The sequence below is a fragment of the Pelophylax lessonae genome (genome assembly GCF_965119305.1).
Source record: "Pelophylax lessonae genome assembly, chromosome: 8".
NCBI lineage: Eukaryota > Metazoa > Chordata > Amphibia > Anura > Ranidae > Pelophylax > Pelophylax lessonae.
The window spans coordinates 275,072,858-275,093,987 of NC_138775.1; the positions used below are offsets into that span (position 1 = coordinate 275,072,858).

At 43.8% G+C, this 21,130-nt stretch overlaps 1 protein-coding gene across 1 annotated transcript in view; it reads right to left on the reverse strand.

The window, feature by feature from the left end:
- Window positions 1–21,130, reverse strand: part of SGIP1 (SH3GL interacting endocytic adaptor 1) — a 318,128-nt gene that overhangs the window by 84,166 nt on the left and 212,832 nt on the right. Inside the window, exons 14-15 of the mRNA XM_082265257.1 lie at window positions 13,065–13,189; window positions 10,899–11,028 (exon numbers count right to left, since the gene is read on the reverse strand). Of these exons, the coding sequence (XP_082121383.1) occupies window positions 10,899–11,028; window positions 13,065–13,189 (255 nt within the window). The remainder of the gene's footprint in view (window positions 1–10,898; window positions 11,029–13,064; window positions 13,190–21,130) is intronic.

Below are 21,130 nucleotides of genomic sequence, written 5' to 3' on the forward strand. Positions count from 1 at the left end.
GCCTGCAGCACACTGCGGCCAAATGCAGAATCCTCCCGAGTCCTAACATCCACCTGATAGAATCTAGTCAATGTATGTACTGCAGACCAAGTAGCAGCCGTGCAAATCGGAGCCATAGAAGCTAGATTGCAAACTGCCCAAGAAGCACCTACTCTTCTGGTAGAGTGTGCCTTTTACTGGAAAAGGTGGAAACCTTTCCCTTTAAACCATACGCCTGGATAATGATCTGGCGAATCCACTGAGAAACTGTAGACCTAGATGCTGCCTGCTCTTTCCTGGGCCCTTCTGGCAGCACAAACAAAAGGTCGGTCTTCCGAATCTGAGCCGACATCTTCAAATAGACCTTAAATGCACGTACATCGAGAGAATGTAACAACTTTTCCTCTGCTGTTTGAGGATTTGGAAAAAGGAAGGCAGTATAATGTCCCGATTCAAATGAAAAGTGGACACCACCTTGGGCAAAAACCCTGGGTGTGGACGTAGAATCACCCTATCTTGATGCAAGATCAAAAATGGCTCCTTACAAGAAAGAGCCGCTAACTCTGACACTCTTCGAGCTAAAGGTAACTGCAACCAAAAAGACTAACTTTCTGGTCAAAAGCAAGAGGAATATGCCGAATGGCTCAAAAGGCTGTTTCCGTAGAACAGCCAGGACCAAATTTAAATCCCAAGGGCACAACGGTGGCCTAACTGGCGGAAGCATATGTAGCCCCCCTTATGTAAAGGCTCAGACAAAGGAATGCAAAGCAATCAGTCTTTAAAAAAAGACTGACAAGGCTGAAATTTGACCTTTAATAGTGCCTAAGGCTAGCTTCATATCTACCCCTACTTGCAAGAAGGCTAGAATTTCCCCGATGATACATTTACGGGGATGCAACTTCCTGGTCTCACACCAAGAAATGTAAGACTTCCAGACTCTGTAATAAATGCCCCTAGACTAGTTTCCTAGCGTTTATCACGGTAGAGACTGCAGGACTAGATATACCCCGCTCCCTCAAAATGAATGTTGTTCTGTAAAGGTCTGGCAGGGAATTGGGCATAAGGAAGTGCTTCGAATGAGGACACCCTCTTCCCTAGCAACCTCATACAAAGACGTACACAGAAGGATACTTTCTCCCTCTTAAGATCCTAACCAGATCCTTCAGGGCTATGACCTTTCTTGGTGGCAAAAACACCTTTGCCTGTACTGTGTCCACAAGGAAACCCAGATACTCTAGATTCAAGACTGGCTGCAACGCTGATTCAGAATCCAACCCAGACTTTCTAAGAACTCAACTGCCCGGAACACATTCTGGTTTAAAGTAGAAGCAGACCGGTCTATAAGTAATAGATCATCCAGGTATCTTACCACTGCTATCCCTTGAGACCTTAGAATAGCCAATACTGGAGCTAGGGTTTTTGTGAACACACCTGGAGCTGTGGCTAGCCTGAAGGGCAAGGCCACGAACTGAAAATGACGGTCTTCCACCACAAAGCGCAAAAACCTTTCTTTCTTCGGCCTGAAAAAAATGGCACGTGAAGGCAAGCATCCTGGATGTCTCCTGATACTAGACATTCTCCTCCTTGCAGAGAGGCCATGATTGAGCGAATTGACTCCATTCGGAATGTTTGAATGTTTAAAAACTGGTTCAGGGCTTTGAGATCCAGAATAGGTCTCGCATCTCCGTTTTGCTTGGGGACTACAAAAAGGTTTGAGTAAAAACCCCTGAATTTCACATTGCCTGGAACTTCTGTAATCCCTGCTTGAGACCTCAGATGGTCCAGAGCCAGAAAGAAGGATCTGCAGGTATGTTTAACCTTACAAACCGAGGATGAGGAAAAACCTGAAATTCTAGTTTGTACCCCTTTGAGACTGTGGAAATAACCCAGTTGTGCTAAATCATTTCCACTCAGGCCTCTGAGAACTGCAGCAGCCTTCCCCCCACCTGAGTGGGGGCGTTCCTTCACAAGGTAGATTTAGCGATATGCTTGGTAGGCCTCTGGGCCCATGGTTTCTTCTGCCCTCAACCTGAAGGCTTGGCTCTAGATACAGACGGCTGAGACTGTCAAAACTGCCTGGGATTAGAAGTACTGGGAATCTGAGTGTTAGACACCCTAAAAGGACGTTTACTTCTCTTCTGAAGGGGTAGAAGCGCACTCCCCCCCCCCCCCCCCAAAATCTTTTGGATAGATCTGTGCAGATCGTCACCAAATAGGCACTCCCTACGAAAGGGAAAGCCAGCTAGCAATTTTTTTACACGGTAATTCTGCTAACCAAGTTTTTATCCACAGGATTCTGTCCATTTGAACTGACCGAAGAGCAAACCATGACATTTGCTGTATGGAATCCTTAAGAGCATCTACTGCAAAACACAAAGCCTGAGGTAAATCTGCAAAATTTTATGCAGACTATCCCTGAGAAGGGACACTCCTAGACACCTGTTTAATACAGTCTTTCAAAGAGTGACAAACTCCTATAGCCACCACTGCCGGTTGTATTGCAGACCCTGCAATAACAAAGGAAGCTTTTAGTAAAGATTCCAATTTCTCATCAGCTGGATCTTTAAAAACCTGGGAATTAGCAACAGGACAGGTTAAATGTCTGTTTACAGAAGAAATAGCAGCATCCACTGTAGGCATACTTCATTTTCCCGTGAATTTTTCCTCCATAGGATACAACATAGAAAACTTTTTGGGAGGAATAAAAATCCTAACAGGATGATTCCAATCAGCGTATACTATCTGCTCTAAAAGCGGATGTAAGGGAAAAGCCTGAGAGGGCGTAACGAGCCTAATAAGATAAAAAAGAGACTTCAGAAATCTCTAAAGGAGGTAATTTAAATACAGACTGGACCATTTCAGTAAGAGACTGAATTAATCTCTGGGATTGAGAGGCAGAGAATGGCTCCTCAGACCCTGACTCCCCAGAAGTGGAATCCTCTACTTGGCCTTCTTCTAAGCCATTTACAGCTCCTTTTTCCACATTCTCTGCCCAATCCTGAACTAAAACAGAAGGGGAGGGAGGAGGATGCTCAGGTGAGGGGGATCCATCACGTTTCCTCCCTCCTTGTGACACTGAAGCAATCATGCCAACAATTTTTCCCTCAAGGCCGGCTAAAGCTGATGCCAAATCGTCCTTAGTGACGTAGGCTGAGACAGAAGCACTAGATATGGCTACTATGCCTGACAACCGTAATGGCTTAGATTGGCCAGTTGCCTCTGGCCTCTCAGGGGAGGTTAAACACAGAGGATGCATGGCTAGGATCTTCCAATGCTGACGGCAGCACACTTGTGTCCCTTCCCGCTGTGCCTCCACTACTCCTCGTCTGGGAGGACATTGCTCCAGACAAGAAAACTTGAAGTACTTACTTTAGTGTACTCAAAGCTTGTGCCAAGCTTTAACAGCTTATCACACACAGCACAGTTATCCCAAAGTAACAGAACCAGTCAGTGACTGTAAACATCCACCCATAGTGACTCACGCACCCAGCTGCAGCTGTGTCCCATCCAGCTTCTGACAGAAGCTCACGCCGCCGGGAACACTCCTAAAATGCCACACCGTCTCCGGCCCCTACTGCACATGTGTGGCGTGCTACATCTGTATGCCATGTGCACGCCAACACGTCACGGACAAGCCCCCCTCCCAGGTCCACGTGTATGTAAATAAGCTGAACTTGTGCGCGATCTCCTGCCCCAGGGATGGCCAACAAAGGTGCTCCTTGAACCTGAGCCACAGAGAGTAAGCGGATGCACAGACGGAATGTATAAAGTCCTGCTGCCTGCCAAGCATCAGGGGGCTTGAGAGCAGAAAAATGTAAGGCATCCAAAGTACGCAGGCCACAGCTGAATACACATACTGCCTCTAGTGGAGACATAAAACATGGCACCCATTATCTGTTAAATTAGAAGGTAACAGTGCATCATAATTAAAGCGAACTTACCATTCCTGCCGCAGGATTCTGCCTATAACTGGAATCCAATCTTTACCCATCACAGCGGGTTCGGTCACATGTTGACCTTCAAGGACCGGGTCGACCTAATTTTTGGGGCCACTCCCTTAGACTTGTAGGGCACCCTGCCGGAACGCGTTTGGAGTTAGTCTTACCAAGGGTCCGGATCCCAGGGTCAAGCGCCCAAGAGGGTCGCATTACAGGCAAAATCTCGTTTCCCTTTACCGAGGCTTCCTTTTAGTCTTCCACTTTAAGATGGATCTGATTGCCATTCCCCTTGGACCCAGAGATCTTAACTGGGACTGTAGCATAATCTTTTTTTCTTCTTTAAAAATATGGAGAACTTCTCCAACCACCATCACCTCTGACACTGGCAAAAAAACTGAGGTACTTCCTGTATGGGAGGGGTTATATTGAGGGGGACTTCCTGTCTTTTGGATGCCAGTGTTTATTCACCTATAGGTGGCGTATAACCCAGATAGTAATTATTAGTATGGCTGCTCTGCGTCCTGTGATGTATGATAAAGAAATATATATATATATTAAACCCTGCGCTATTGATAAATTAAAAAGGAGTTTCTTTGGCTGCCTGCATTGGGATTGCTCCCCCAATAAAGGGGTATAGTAATCTAAAATCAAATTGTAAAGATTGGTGTGACCCTCAAAATTCCCAATTCAATACTGTCAGCAAGAAGGATTATAATCTTTAAATTAAATGAATGCTCTTAAGGCTCCATTTACACTTGTGCAACTTGTCATGCCACTTTGGAAAGTCATTTCCCATGTTTCCCAATGATAACCATTCATATATGTGCGACTTAAACTTGCAGCGACTTCAAAGTAGTTTATGCACTACTTTGGTCCGACATTTTTATGTCGTAGCTGAAGGTTATATAATGCAACAGTTGTCCATTATCACTGGTCAAAGCCAAAGTCGTATCAAAGTTGCCCCTATCCAATGTTGCATCAAGGTTGCACCAAAGTTGCACTCCAAAGACGGTACAACTTTGGAGTCGTACAAGTGTGAATGGGGCCTAAAGTGCAACTCGGGTTGCACTTCAAGGGCATTCATATTATAATCCTTCTTGCTGACAGTATTTAATTGAGAATTTAAAGCACCACACCAATCTTTACCATTTTATTATTAAAGAATGTCTAGGTGTATTTGTATAATACCTTAATATGTCTTGATATTGGTAATGCAATGCTCTGTACAGCAGGACCCCAGACAGAGAAAAAGAGGCAGCATTTCATGTCACTCTGTAGGCAAAGCAAGCTCTACTGCACTGTGCTATAACCCTAGAAGACTTCTAATGGAAGAGTGCCTCATCAGTGTCATATGTTTATTCGCTGTCCAATCAATCTGGGGCAGGTAAGTGACCGAACTGTAGTACTCATATGCAGTGTAAAAAATGAGGTCCCTAAACTGGCTTGCAGGGGTGCTTTACTGGCTGAACAGAATTACAAACTAGTTGGCATGTAAGACAGTAGAATTTTTTTTTCTAATAGTTTTCGGTTGTAGGATTAATGTTCTTAACATTTCGGCATTCTTGGATTGCTAAAATTGATCAAGCTAGCTGTTTACACAAAACATACCTTTTTTAATGCGTGTCAGTTAGTTTAAAATGCCATAGTAAGCAAAGCAGAATATTCTGTTAGAATGTTAGGTCTTTACACAAGGTTCACGTTAAGCAAAACATACTGCCCAGCATGCAATAGAATAAATCACAAAGAATAAAAACACAACATAAGTACAGGGTCATTACAAAGCATAAGTGGAAGCAGAGACAAAAGCGGCATACTGGCATGGTATTAATGTCAAGTGTCAGATCTGCAGTTTAGAGCTGCGAGTGTAAACAACGCAAGGCTTTTAACAATGAAAACAGCAACATGCAAATTGAAGCAACACAAAGCAACCAATCAGAAGCCTTTTTTTCTATACTCCGAAAACCTGATTGGTAGACGCACTTTCAACATCTTCGTAACACTTTGCAATGCCTAGTTAAAAAAAGATTGCATTTTCACGTTTAACCCTAAAGGAAACCTGCACTGAGAGAGACTGCCACTGCTAATCTCTCTATCAGATTCCTTGCCAGCCTACCATGCTGATCCTTTGGCTTTGAAGAGGACCTGTACTGTCAAAGCGGTGTCAAAAAAAGTCAAGCATAGTGCACAAGACTTGCAACCAGTATTACCTATAGGCTTTCTGCAGCCACTCTTTGCCCTATTATTATTGACTTGCCATGCCTTGCTGAACCAACTGAGATTGGAACCACGTATGGCCTTAGATCAGTGGCCCTTGGGGCACTATTCCTTCCAATGATATCAATGATGGGTCACCACTACTCCCCAATTCTAAACACGGATACCTATTCCTCCCACTGATACCAATGATGGGACACTACTACTCCCCCAATTCTAAACATGTGTCCCTATTCCTCCCACTGAAACCAATGATGGGACACTACTCCTCCCCTAATTCTAAACATGGGTCCCTATTCCTCCCACTGATACCAATGATGAGACACTAATCCTCCCCTAATTCTAAACATGGATCCCTATTCCTCCCACTGATACCAATGATGAGACACCACTTCTCCCCTAATTCTAAACATGGGTCCCTATTCCTCCCACTGATACCAATGATGAGACACCACCACTCCCCTAATTCTAAACATGGGTCCCTATTCCTCCCACTGATACCAATGATGAGACACTACTCCTCCCGCAATTCTAAACATGGGTCCCTATTCCTCCCACTGATACCAATGATGAGACACCACTACTCCCCCAATTCTAAACACGGATCCCTATTCCTCCCACTGATACCAATGATGGGACACTAATCCTCCCCTAATTCTAAACATGGGTCCCTATTCCTCCCACTGATACCAATGATGGGACACTAATCCTCCCCTAATTCTAAACATGGGTCCCTATTCCTCCCACTGATACCAATGATGGGACACTAATCCTCCCCTAATTCTAAACAGGCGTCCCTATTCCTCCCACTGATACCAATGATGAGACACCACTACTCCCCTAATTCTAAACATGGGTCCCTATTCCTCCCACTGATACCAATGATGAGACACCACTACTCCCCTAATTCTAAACATGGGTCCCTATTCCTCCCACTGATACCAATAATGGGACACTACTCCTTCCCTAATTCTAAACATGGGTCCCTATTCCTGATGGGACACCACTACTCCCCCAATTCTAAACACGGATCCCTATTCCTCCCACTGATACCAATGATGGGACACTAATACTCACCTTATTCTAAACATGGGTCCCTATTCCTCCCACTGATACCAATGATGAGACACCACTACTCCCCTAATTCTAAACATGGGTTCCTATTCCTCCCACTGATACCAATGATGGGACACTACTCCTTCCCCAATTCTAAACATGGGTCCCTATTCCTCCCACTGACGCCAGGACATTTTCTACTCCCACTAGCTACAGTCTGGCCACCCTAAGGTGTGAACGACATTAAAATGGCCCTTTGTTTAGAAAGATTGGAGACCCTGCCTTGGATGATCTCACACTATAGATATAGAGAGCCTACAGAAAAAGAAAGAAAGATTTTCAGGGTACCATTGATTTAGAGTTATAGATTTTATAGCGAGGTTTTCTTGGACAAAGCAAGCATGCAAATGCCATACCTGTGTGATCCCTGTGGAAGGTGTTCTCGGAATGAGGTGGAGAGGCAGGGCAGGGACGTCACAAACTCCACCTAGTCCAATCAGAGAACACCTTGCATTTATGGAGTAAAATGCCAGGCGTTATGTAAAAGGAGCCTGTCCCCATGGTCACAATGCAGCTGCTTGGCATGGAGCCCAAAAGATAGCATCAATCACTAGTAGCAAAGGCTATTTTTACAGTGACTAAGTTTCTACAGGGTAAATGAATACTTGCATTGGTCCAAGCTAGTGAAATGTAACTATGCTATAATATCCATACATGGAATTGAGCGTTAAATTTAAAGGTTTCCTATAAAATAGAAAACTTTGAGTTCAGGTCCACATTCATTCTAAATCCCTGATCTAGGACAAGCATTAAGAATAATATCCTAAATTGCTTCATCTTTGTTCCAGGGACTCAAAAGCCAAAGTATTACCACGATAGCCAGGCAAATAGTGCTTCTTTCTCAAGAAAAGTTACCTGAGTCAGCTTATTATTATCGTTAACATACCAAAAAACACAAAGTGTATCTAAGGCCGAAAGATGTTTTTATTAAAGTTTATGATATAGTTGCGAGCGGCCCCAACGAGGACACAAATGTAAAAGAAAAAAAAAAGAAAAAAATCGAACGGGCTTTTAACCAACTCCATTGCTAAAGGAGTTTTGGCCCTGAATACACTTTATGATTTTTTTTTGTTAACATCTCAGCGTACATCTTCTTTTAATAAAATTATATTAAATAGTTAACGATCTTTCTCTAAGTAAAAAGAAATCCTGCTCCTTTGCCACCAGAGCCCATGTTCTTTAGCAAAAAGAACACACATTAAACCTCCCCTGCCATAAAGATTGACTGATTTCATCGGAAAGGGGAGGGCTTTCAGGTCAACAGCTAGGCTGCTCCCCTGGCCTTGGACCTCGCTCCAACCAGCTAGCCGGCAGAGATCTAAATTATAGTCTCAACACCAGCACTAGTCATCATTTAAAAGGGGATTTCAAAGTTTGTTTTTCATATTTAATTAATGCGCACAGCCTCGTAGTGCAGTTTCTGTTATACAGGTTGCAGTGTGTCCTAGGTTTGCATAAACATACAGGATTAGTAAATGACAAATTATAACCAAAAGGCAAAACTTTTTTTTTTTTTTTTAGTTTTAGCTAGAGAGGGATTAGAACCTCAATCAGGTTTTTATTGCGGTCTGTGCCCTATTTAGGGGAATTCACTCTCTCTATTTGTCCTGTTTATTATAATAGCAATTATCATCAAGATGGAAAGTTAAAGAAAATCCCCAAATTTGGGGTTGTCCCCAGAACAAGAATAGAGGGGAAATCTTCCAATGGGGACACTAGTTTTGGTGACAACCAAGGATTCCTTCACTTTGGAGGGATTTCCACTCGCTTCCTGTTTTGGCTGTGGGCCAGGAAGTGAAGAGAAATATCCCCAATGGGACACAGATGGCAAAAAACTGGCAGGGGTTATAAACCTTCTTACACTATCCAAAATGGAAAAAAAAACATTGTCCTTTATTCTTATTTTAAGGTAGCCAAAGACACGAGAACACACCAGTAAAAATAGTAGCTATTGGAAGAAATACAGATTGAACAGGATAGTAAAACCACATCCAATCATTACCATTTCCTTCATAATAAACTGGCACAGGCAGGTGTCTTTGATCTTACACTGAGCTGTCAATTGTCAACCCTCATTCCACACTGGAATAAACACAAAGGGGTGGTTTTACTAAAGGCAAATAGACTGTGCACTTTGCAACTGCAGTTTCACCCCTCAAGGATTCTAGGACAATATCCCCCCAGACAATATCCCCGAGAAACATCCCCCCGGACAATATCCCCCTAGACAATATCCCCCTAGACAATATCCCCCTAGACAATATCCCCCTAGACAATATCCCCCTAGACAATATCCCCCCTCTAACCCTAACCCTCTAACCCTAAGTCCAGAGGGATGTTTTCAGGGGGGATATTGCCCAGGGGGATGTTGTCCCGGGGGGGATGTTGTCCCGGGGGGATTATGTCCAGGGGGATGTTTTCCGGGGGGATATTGCCCTGGGGATAATGTCCGGGGGATAATGTCCGGGGGGATATTGTCCTGATAGCCCCTCAAGTTGCTCCAGAGCTTAGTAAATGAGGTGAAGCTTCACTTTGCAAAAGAATAACCAATCTTATCCAAGGAAAATGAAAAAAGAAAAACAGCTTGCACATGATTGGTTGATGGAAGTCGACAGAGTTTCCCCATATTTACTAGTTCTGGAGCAAATGTCCAAAATGCACAGTCCATTGGCATTTACTAAATCAACCCCCAAGACTCAGCTAAACAGATGTGTTTTGGCACTTTGCTGAGGGAGTCAAACTCCACCCTCTAGCATCTAAGGGCACCTTTAGAGTCGGTTCACACTAGTGCAGCTGCGGAGATCGCATGTAATTCGGAGCGCACTGCTCCTTCATTACATGCGATCTCATGTGCGGTGCAAATTTCAGCCATACACTTGGTATGGCTGAATTTGCACTGCATCCGCACCAAACACGCACAGGAGGCATTTTTTGAGCCGCATCAAAATCGGATAGCACAGTGGTTCACACTTGTGCAATCCGATTCTGTGCAAACTGTCAGATCGCACTGCGATATGCGATCAAACTGGGGGTGTTGTTAACTTTTAATTGACACCCCCTGCGTATCACATATGGCAGTGTGAACTGCCAGAGGTGCGGATGCGATGCAGGAACAAGCATCGCACAAGTGTGAACCGAGCCTTAGAGTCTGCTCACACTGCTGCAATTCAAAAAGGCAAGTGTTTTCACATTTTAAGAATACATTTTGATGTGTTTTAATAGGTTTTGCACATTAAGTTAAAACATAAAAAAACTCACCATAATGAATTTTTAAAAATATAAAAAAGTGCTCAGAAAGGTATGTGAAAATGTTTTTGGATGTACAGCAGTATAAATGGACTAAAAGTTTGGCATTGGTGACCAATATAACTTCAGGGGTCTATAAGTTGGTGTTGAGGCACACATTGCCTATTGGAGCAGTTATTAGATCACATTGGCCAATCTGTTCTCACTTTCTTTTTCAATGTATATGTAATTGTGAGTTCAAGTTACTACGTTTGACATATGTGAGATTGCACTTTTAATTCTACCAAATATTAAGTAAATGTGATGTCAACATGAAACTAGGAGGAGTATGTTAATGTACACAGAACGCCACAAACATAAAAACAAAAAACAATGTAAAACAGGAATATAAAAAGTGCCATTTACCAACTGTCGGTGTGGTGGCTGCACTCAGAGACGTGGCTGAGGAAATAGATGATGTGCTCTCAGCTCGGGCTAGAGGAGCGATTGGAGGTGGACTGGAGGAGGAGTGAACAGGGGGACTGAATGGCCGTGACTGAGGGAAACATGAAAAAAAAAAATGAATGGTTAGAACCCAGACTGGTTATTAAATCTACATTCCTCCTGCAAGAATGCTTAAATATATTTTAGCAGAGGTTGAATTTAAATACAAGATCTTCTGCAAATATGTAAATGCTTCCCCCGCTGCTTGCGGCACTGAATATCACACGAAAGCAGGCAATTTATCCACTGAATTATCTTCAGAAATTAAACCTTCCATGAAATTCTCCTGTGCTCCCTGCTGCACTCAGCAGTTCCTCCCACCGATCCCTATGGAACTACACTGTGATTGACATTGGCGTTTCTGAAGATACACCAGGGGATGATTGCTGTGCATTAAAGTGCTGTTTGGTGACGTTGGCAGTGGGAGAGGGCAAATTAACAGAGTCCGTGTAAAGTCTGGACTGCTTTATACTCACTGCTCCTTCCTCTGTCATAAATGCCACCAAAAAAACACGTCAGCTGATGTTAGAACTCAGAGGCATCCATGATGTCGCTTTATCATATGACACTACTCAGGCCTAGCAAATAGCCATTAACCCAAAGCTTGGTATCATGGCAGGAGAACATGTGCTCCCCCGTAGCTGGACGCATTGGGGTTGATTTACTAACAAAGAATGCAAAATCTGGTACAGCTCTGCATAGAAACCAATCAACTTCCAGGTTTTTGTCAAAGCTTAAAGTGGAGTTCCACCCATTTAATCACTTTAGATCTATGTAATCCCCTTTAAAACGACTTTTACCAATGGAAATTTATTTTTTTTTGCTAGTAAATACCTGATTTTCTGCTTTATTTATCCTCTTTTCACTTCCGGGTCCAGTCGGCGATTACGTCATTCGGCGATTCGCAGTGTGTGCTGGGATTTATCTTAGGGCATGAAATCTCGCAGTATTACACAGGAGATGAGCTGAGATGAGCTGTACTGTGTGTTCTGCCCCGCCTCCTCGCAGTGAGCTGTATGTATGTAGTGTATTCAGGCCGTGCTCCGCCCCGCCTCCTCTCAGTGAGCTGTATGTATGTAATGTATTCAGGCCGTGCTCCGCCCCACCTCCTCTCAGTGAGCGAGGACTGAAAGCATTATTTCCTCACTGAGCTCACTGAGAGGAGGCGGGGCGGAGCACGGCCTGAATACATTACATACATACAGCTCACTGAGAGGAGGCGGGGCGGAGCACAGCCTGAATACACTACATACATACAGCTCACTGAGAGGAGGCGGGGCGGAGCACAGCCTGAATACACTACATACATACAGCTCACTGAGAGGCGGGGCGGAGGTGGGGCGAAGCATGGCCTGAATACACTACATACATACAGCTCACTGAGAGGAGGCGGGGCGGAGGCGGGGCAGAGCACGCAGTGCAGCTCATCTCCTGTGTAATAAAGCGAGATTTCATGCCATCCCAGCACACACTGCGAATCGCCGAATGACGTAATCGCCGACCAGACCCGGAAGTGAGAAGAGGATAAATAAAGCAGAAAATAAGGTATTTACTAGCAAAAAAAAACTTTCCATTGGTAAAAGTCGTTTTAAAGGGGATTACATACATCTATGTAATCCAATTTATTAAAAATGGGTGGAACTCCACTTTATTGAACAAACTGAAGTTAAAAAGAGAATTGGCTATTATGCAAAGCTACAACGGTTTTTGCACTTTCCAGTTTTAGTAAATCCACCCCACCGGGTATTTTGCAGTGGCAGCCACAAAAGAAAAGGAAGCAGCAGAAGAGAGCTATAGACATAGAAATGTAAAGTGTTCTTGGGGGGGGGGGGGGACTTTGCCCTGAATGAAGAAGCTGGCATCACCTCTTTCATCTAAGTCTCAGAGGTAAAATACTAGGACAATACATAGACAAAGCTCAGCATGCGATTAATGAAGAAGTGACATAAGCACACTAATGAAAGTGACAATCAAGTCTAGACTGCTCTGAATACAAGGTCAAAGAGGACATACACACTTTGGAATCTTGAAAATTAAAAAAATTTGACAACAGATACCACGGTTACTAAATGTACAAGCAGAACGCACCACATCTGTAACTGTAGGTTTTCCAGGAGGAAGTTTAGGCCGAGATGGTGGGCGAGGAGGTGGTGGTGGAGGGGTTGTACTGCAGGTGGCGAGAGGAGTTGCAGGGCGGGCAGGAGATGATGTTCCTGAAAGGAAAAAGAATGAAAAAAAATAATAAACAGCTACTAAGTATAAAACGTGTTCCAGAATAAAGCATACCTTGTCTTTTATCATAGTAGGTAAAGTAACAGGCTCACTTGACAGCAGATACAATCCTGTACCCCCTTGCTCCCTATTCTGCTGCCAGACCCCTAGAAAACACCCAGGACCTCTGGGTTTGGAAGATCATGTGACACCACTCCCGCTTGCCTCCTGCGATACTGCACTTACTAGTCGTGTGGTCAGGAGGACTGTGCACACCTCTGTGTGAGTTTTGACTGTCCGAAAGGTAAAAACACTTTCATTGGAGTTTCTGTGGGCTCTGGCAGTCGAACTGAACAAAAGGGGAGGTAGAGTAAGGCAAGTACACAATGATTATTGTGTTTTCCATGGGTAAAGCACAAGTTCTCTTTAAAGTGGCTTTAAACCCTTGCATATACTCAGTGAAGTGACTGGCCTTCGGTGATGCAGAAAGATTAAACCAACCCCCCTACATAAGTTGTCTCTTCTCTACTTCCATTCAAAGTCCAGAATTTATAAAGCTGAACTTTAGGAAAACAGGGGGCAGACAGCTGAAGTTACACTCTGCAGAGCTCAGTGAGGAGAGCTATGGGGCTGATTGGGGAGAAAGGACACACCCCCGACACACAGCAACAGAGCTGAGGCTGTCAACCACAGACTGTGTGCGGGAGCTCCCTCCCGTCACCTTTTTTCTCTTGGTGTCAGGAAACTTGTCAGAAGTGACTCATGCTGGTAGAGGAACGAAGCAGCAGACCGAAATGAAACTGTGTGCTCTTAATTGAGACAAGTACACACTATAGAGGTATAGGTTTTTTTCAGACTTTAAAGTGGTTGTAAACCTCAGACAAAGTAAAACTGAAGGGTGAAAAAGGCCTGGAAAAAACCACAGAGGCAACATTTAAGGACTGGTAGGCTGCAACAAAATTGGATAGCTGTACCATAAATCCTTTTCTCAGAGTTTATTAATGATCACATGAAGTCTTAAAGATTTACTTCAGGCAAAAACCCTAAATATATACCTCAATGGCCACAAAGGGAAATAAATCTACTTTGCACCAAATGCCTTTGCAAACAGTCATCACCTTATAAAAGTAGCATCGCTGTGCTGTAAAAAGCCTGTGGAAGGGACCCTGCAGGCCAACCCAAGACAAGCTGCTTACAGAAATCTACAGGAATGCCCTGAAACATTGCTTTGGGTCCATTATTGTTTTGAATCCATCTGCATAAAAAGTCAGTACACCATTAAAGCCAGCGACCGAAAATGCAGAAATCAGGAAGTCCACACCCAGCTATATTCAGGTTTACTTGGGGGTACACAGTCTACTCTCCAGGCCTAGACATTGTCGGCTGAGGAAAACTGCCTACCAGATGTCCACGGTAGGCATCTAATTGGCTGACAAGGCTGGAAACTGAAGTTTTGCCAAGGGCAGGATCAACTTTACTCTTGCCACAGAAAGACTTCTTGCTCCTCAAATACCGATGTACGGCGCTGGCATGGCATCGTCTGCCTGGATCCAAATTAGATGACCACCCAAAAGGTTGGTTCAAACAGGTTGATTAGGAAATAAAAGTCCGACCACATATTCTGTACCAACAAATGCCCAGGACACCCTCCTACCCAAAACTCTACAGCATCTGAACAGTCAGTCCTCCAGAGCCTTCATTGACTGTTCTCACAACAGCAGGTCGCCTAAGAATCCCACAATTGGGATATCCTGAGACAGCAACGAGGCTAATACTGGAACAAGCACCTTGGGGAACGCCTGAGGTGCAGAAAACAAGGTGAAATGAAGGACCATGAACGAAGGTCCTAAAGCAAACTGCAGAAAGTGCAGGTGAGTTTGTAGGGTGGGCACATGTAAGTGGACATATTTTATGTCCACCACAGCCAGAAAATGAATAGGTTGAGGTAACCCCTTGGTCCAGGAATCTTGAAAGTGCTTAATGATCATCAGAAAATCCTGGAGGGGACAAAGGGAGGTTTAACATTAGAAAATGTGGAGACGGTAGGGAGTGAAACTCTCTAGTTTGTAAAATAGGACACTACCTTTGCACCCATGTATAGCACGCATAGAGAATGCAAGAACTTTAAGCATCCACATTCCCCTATGAAAGGTTGGGGTGAAACTTCATGCAGAGGAGAGCTTATCAGTAGATTTCAAATACAAAAATCAATCAGCGCAGACCGATGAACCTAAAATTACGGTATGCAAGCTGAACACCAAAGATATATCACTTGTATCTCATATAAACATATAATCATTAAAGTGCAGCGCAATAAATAGAACCCTGAAGGGATAGTCCATATAAAGATGGCGGCGGCTCGTCACCCGCCGCCATCCTTTTGATCAGCTGTACTCGGAAGCTGTATTCGCTGTGTGTCTCTGGCTCAGGGGCACAGTGTCATGGGAAGAGCGTCACGCTTTTTTACTTCCGTTTTAAATGTAAGTGAATTACCTTCTTTTATGTTCCTAATAAAAAGTGTTTAACAGAGAGCACTTAGAGCAGTACTATTTATTATATGGTATGCACAATGATGAGTGGAGATGGTCCGGATTCGATCAGCTGATGGAGTCCCTTGGTTGAGCCGTGGATATAAGGAAACTATCTTGGTGATTAACCCTTCGGGGAAAGCGCTATATTTAAACCTTTCAGGTGAGTGCGGTGTACTCACAGGTGGAGGGGACTAATTTGTTTCTAACTTTCCTGCACCACTTGGACCATTTTGGGACTTCTTGCTTTATATGGACTATCCCTTCAGGGTTCCATTTATTGCGCTGCACTTCAATGATTATCAGTAGATTTGTCAGCCTTGGAGTGACAGACTTTGCAGGAAGATGGTGAGCAAAGCATGGGAGGTTTCAAAGTAAAGACAACACAATGGGTATACTGGCGCAAAGAAAAATGAGGGATACCAAGAGTTACTACCATCCGAGGTGAATAAAGGGTCTATAATACATATATACATATAGAGTCCATAAAGTCCATAAGTATATACTAAAAAGTCCTTGAACACTGAAGGCTGCTCTGTCACAAGCGAGAAGAGAACTTGCAGAGTACTGTGGAGAAAAGACAGGCGCCACTCTAAGTGCAGCAAGAAACGCTTTAATGTTGTAAGTAAAACATACACCATGTACTCACAAGAGTAGGTGAAAGATAGCAGTGGGTGATATAAGAATTGTTCTGTCCAGGTGGTGGGTACATCCGTGTGCCTCCGGTCCGCTACAGCCGATGGAAGTCGGCGCTTCCTGGACACTGGGGACACGGTGGAGAAGCTTCCGGCGGCGCTCTTCCGGCTGTGACGTACAAGCGTGATGACGTAGGCGACGCTTTGTCGGAGCATGCGCTCCTTCCTCAGGCCTGAGGAATGCTCCAACAACGCATCGCCTACGTCATCACGCTTGTACGTCACAGCCAGAAGAGCGCCGCCAGAAGCTTCTCAACCGTGTCCCCAGTGTCCAGGAAGCGCCGACTTCCATCGGCTACAGCGGACTACTGTAGCGGACCGGAGGCATCCGGATGTACCCACCGCCTGGACGGAACAATTCTTATATCACCCACTGCTATCTTTCACCTACTCTTGTGAGTACATGGTGTATGTTTTACTTACAACATTAAAGCGTGTCTTGCTGCACTTAGAGTGGCGCCTGTCTTTTCTCCACAGGTTTCAAAGTAAAGGCTGAGGACATGCTGGGGCAAAAGGGATGCTTCTTGACAGACATGGAGAACATTCAGCAATCTTTTTTAAGTTTCTTTCGCTGAGGGACAGGAGTGCTTTTTTTCTCCCAATAGCATTCTTGATCATAGTATCCAGAACTGGTCTGAAGAGACATTGTCCCACAAAGGTCATGCGTGTCAAGTGCTTCTTGGAAAACACTTCTGCTGTTCAAAATTTAGCAAAAGGTTTCCATTGCATATGCCCTAACTGGAGTCTAAAATAAGAAACAAGCCAAAAGGATTCTAACAGACCATCATAGATAAAATTTAAAGTGTCAAACCCAAAAACAAAAATGTTTACATTTTTTTTTTTCACCTGGTGATCTGGCCAATAACACGTTTCCTGTCTTAGAGTGATGCCTCTATCTACGGAGGAGCAACAGACGCATCCCTTGGACAGCAGCACTGTCGGAGAGGGTAGTGTTAAATTGACTATTAGCTAGATGGACGACACATAAGTGACTAATAAACTAAAGCATAACTTCTGCTAACATTATATATTCAGGCAGCTACAGAAACTGTTTTTTTTCTTTTTTCCAATTAGAGCCGAAAGACAGTGGACTGACTCCTTGATGGAAAGATTTGAGCAATTTAGAATCAAAGTATTTGTGACGGATGGCTCAGAAGCCACTAAGGTCGCAGATAAATCAATATTCAGCAGGAGAAGGTATGGGAGCAGACTTGTGGCCTCTACCATCAGAGTAAGAAAACAACAGGATAATTGGGTCTTAAGGACTACATGAGCATGTTACAACCTTATCCTAAAGGGAAAAGGGCCCTGCCACTCTTGACCGAGCCTAGGAGGACTTTAATGAAGGAGATGATGCTGAAATCAGAGGGCAGCCATGATTCCAGGTTACAGACATCACCACTATCAGGGTGCGTGTAACAAGCAGTTTCCTACCCCTTAGTGAAGAGCCTGCTGATGGCACCTGCATAGAGCTCGTGCTAGGAACACCAGGAGGTCCCATCCTCTATGTGTAGATGCGGAGAGTGCCCAATATTCCCCAGGCGTAATAACCCCCTCTGACGGCTGAAGCGACTTGGGAGAGAGAGTACCTGCCTCGCTAGGGCTGCTGCCAGGTCGCCTGGTTGCTGGGGCCGAGGCGGAGGTCTTTGAGCAGCTGTGGATAGAGGGGATGCCAGCAAGGACATACAGATGCTCGTAAGGTTGAGCGAGAGGGCGGCTCGCCAACAGGAGACGCTGGGCTCGGAGGAGTGCGGGAGGACTCTGGAGCCTTCGGCGAGGAGCCGAGTCGGAGTGGCCAGGGAGCCTACAAGGAACATCCCAAGAAGCGGTGGAGGGAGAAAGGTCACTCACCGGGGGAGAGCACGGAGCGGCGGCTGCAGAAGGAGGGGGAGTAGAGCGACACCCTCTCTGGGCAGCATACCCTGTTCTATTCAGAGCAGTGAGTCACCTTCAACTTCTATTCTCCTCTGAACTATCAATACGAACTATATATATATATATATATATATATATATATATATATATATATATACACACTGCAGACAAGTTTTGTTTTTGAAGGGAAGACATCTAACTGATACCTCCATTCATACACAAACAAATTGACAGGTGGACCAGACGATGAGGGGCAAACCGGTTAAAGGAAGTGGGGAAAAAAAAAAAAAAACCCAAAAAAAGTGCTAGTCCCAAGACAATTAAAAAAAATGTATGACTCAAGATGGACATAATGAGAAAACAGCTTCTGAAAAACAACAGGGAGTACGGGGAAAACAAACAGTAGAAACTAAAAAAAAAAAAAAAAAAAGCAGGACTGCAGTGGAAAAGAGTACACCTAACCAGTCAGGAGTAGAAATAGAGAATGAGAGTGACATGGAAGAACTTATGGAAGAAGAAATCTTAAAAACTCAGTTGCCTATAAAAGGAGAAATGGCAGATATGTTTGCAAAATTAGAAATATCTCTGAAAACTGATATAGCAACACTTCAGAGATTTAGGCCAGATATTGACACGAGTGGGAGAGACCGAAAAAAGACTAACTTCATACCCAAGGGATAAAGAAAATGAGAGAATAAATAAAAGTACTACAAATGGAACAAAGACTTGGCCTTTAAGATAGAGGATTAGGAAAACCAAGAAAGAAGGAAAAACTTGAGAATCCGAGGACTTCCAGAAGCATCACAAAGACGATTTAACAGAAATAATGAAAAAGATATTTAACCCATTATTAGGCAGATTAACATCAGAGGTAGTAAAGATGGAAAGAGTTCATAGGATTAGAAGGCTGCAAAATATAGGAGTGGATGCCCCAAGAGATACAATAGTGAGGTTTTGCCATTATGAGGAAAAGGCACAAATATGGAAAAGTCTTAGGGGCGCCCCACCATTGAAACAAGACGACAAAAATCTACAGATTCCTTTCCCCTAAAAGATTAGAAAGAAGGAGTTTAAAACCACTACTGGAGCAGATGCGCCAACAAGACATTCAATATATTTGGGGTATTTCAGCTTGCCTGGTAGGCAGGAAGAACAGACTCACAGCAAGATTGAGATTCCTGGAAGAGTTACAGGATTTCTGCAAAAAATATCAACTCCCCTTCATAGATATTTCTGGCTGGTCGTAAAACAGCAGAGTAGATTTACAGTCAGAAGAAGATAATTGGCAACTAGTACCAAGGAAGGGCTCCAAATTAAATAGACAATAGAAAGGAAATAGCTCACCTTATGAGACATTGAAAAGGAAAAAGGGGAAAGAAGGGCTAAAAAAAGTTAGTAAGAAATCGGGATGGGGAACCTGAAAGTCTGGCGGGTTCTGGGTGTCACCTTCCCAATCGAAAGGAAGGGGATACCCAGTGAGGGGGCACACCAGACAGAGCATCACCCAAGGTACATAGGACAGTAGACAGGTAGGGAACATCAAATTAGAGGAAGACACCGTCTACTTTAGGACCAGGGCTAAGTAAAAAAAAAAAAAAAATCCAATGCTTCAAATAATCAGTATTGGAGAGGGGAGGGGGGGGGGGGGGGGAAGGAATATGGAGAGGTATATTGAGAGGTGGAATAGGGGGAGGTAAAGGGGGAGGGCAAGGGAAAATAGTTTATATTGGAAAAAAAAGTGGAAAGCTCCCCGTCTCTGCAGACTGACCCTCTTCTCCCTAATCTTAAGGAGGCATCCCGACATCTGGGCTTGACAGGAGGTGAGAGGAGATGGTAGGAGCCAAGGGGAGGAGGGTAACAAAAGAGGGAAAGGAAATATGAAAACATTACATTTTTTAACATATGTCCGAGGACTAAACACTCCAGTAAACAGACATAAGGTACTAAGATAAATTAAACAATACTCTACAAATATAGTCTTTTTCCAAGAGACACATCTCACATGATGTATATGTTAGATTGTATTCCAAATATCACCCGATATGGTACTATGGAGAGACTCCCCAGCAAAAAGGGAAAAAGGAGTTGCGATAAGATTTGCAAAAGATGTAAAGTAAGATATAAAGTTTCTCTTAGAGGAAAGGACGATCGATCCAGAAGGGATATGTGTTTCTGAAGCGAAGACTGCAGGATATGGAATTCACCCTAGCAAATGTACAGGTCCCTCTCAAAAAATTTGCATATTGTGATAAAGTTCATTATTTTCTGTAATGTACAGATAAACATTAGACTTTCATATATTTTAGATTCATTACACACAACTGAAGTATTGCAAGCCTTTTATTGTTTTAAAATTGATGATTTTGGCATACAGCTCATGAAAACCCCAAATTCCTAGCTCAAAAAATTAGCATATCATGAAAAGGTTCTCTAAACGAGCTATTAACCTAATCATCTGAATCAACTAATTAACTCTAAACACCTGCAAAAGATTCCTGAGGCTTTTAAAAACTCCCAGCCTGGTTCATTACTCAAAACCGCAATCATGGGTAAGACTGCCGACCTGACTGCTGTCCAGAAGGCCATCATTGACACCCTCAAGCAAGAGGGTAAGACACAGAAAGAAATTTCTGAATGAATAGACTGTTCCCAGAGTGCTGTATCAAGGCACCTCAGTGGGAAGTCTGTGGGAAGGAAAAAGTGTGGCAGAAAACGCTGCACAACGAGAAGAGGTGACCGGACCCTGGAGGAAGATTGTGGAGAAGGACCGATTCCAGACCTTGGGGGACCTGCGGAAGCAGTGGACTGAGTCTGGAGTAGAAACATCTAGAGCCACCGTGTACAG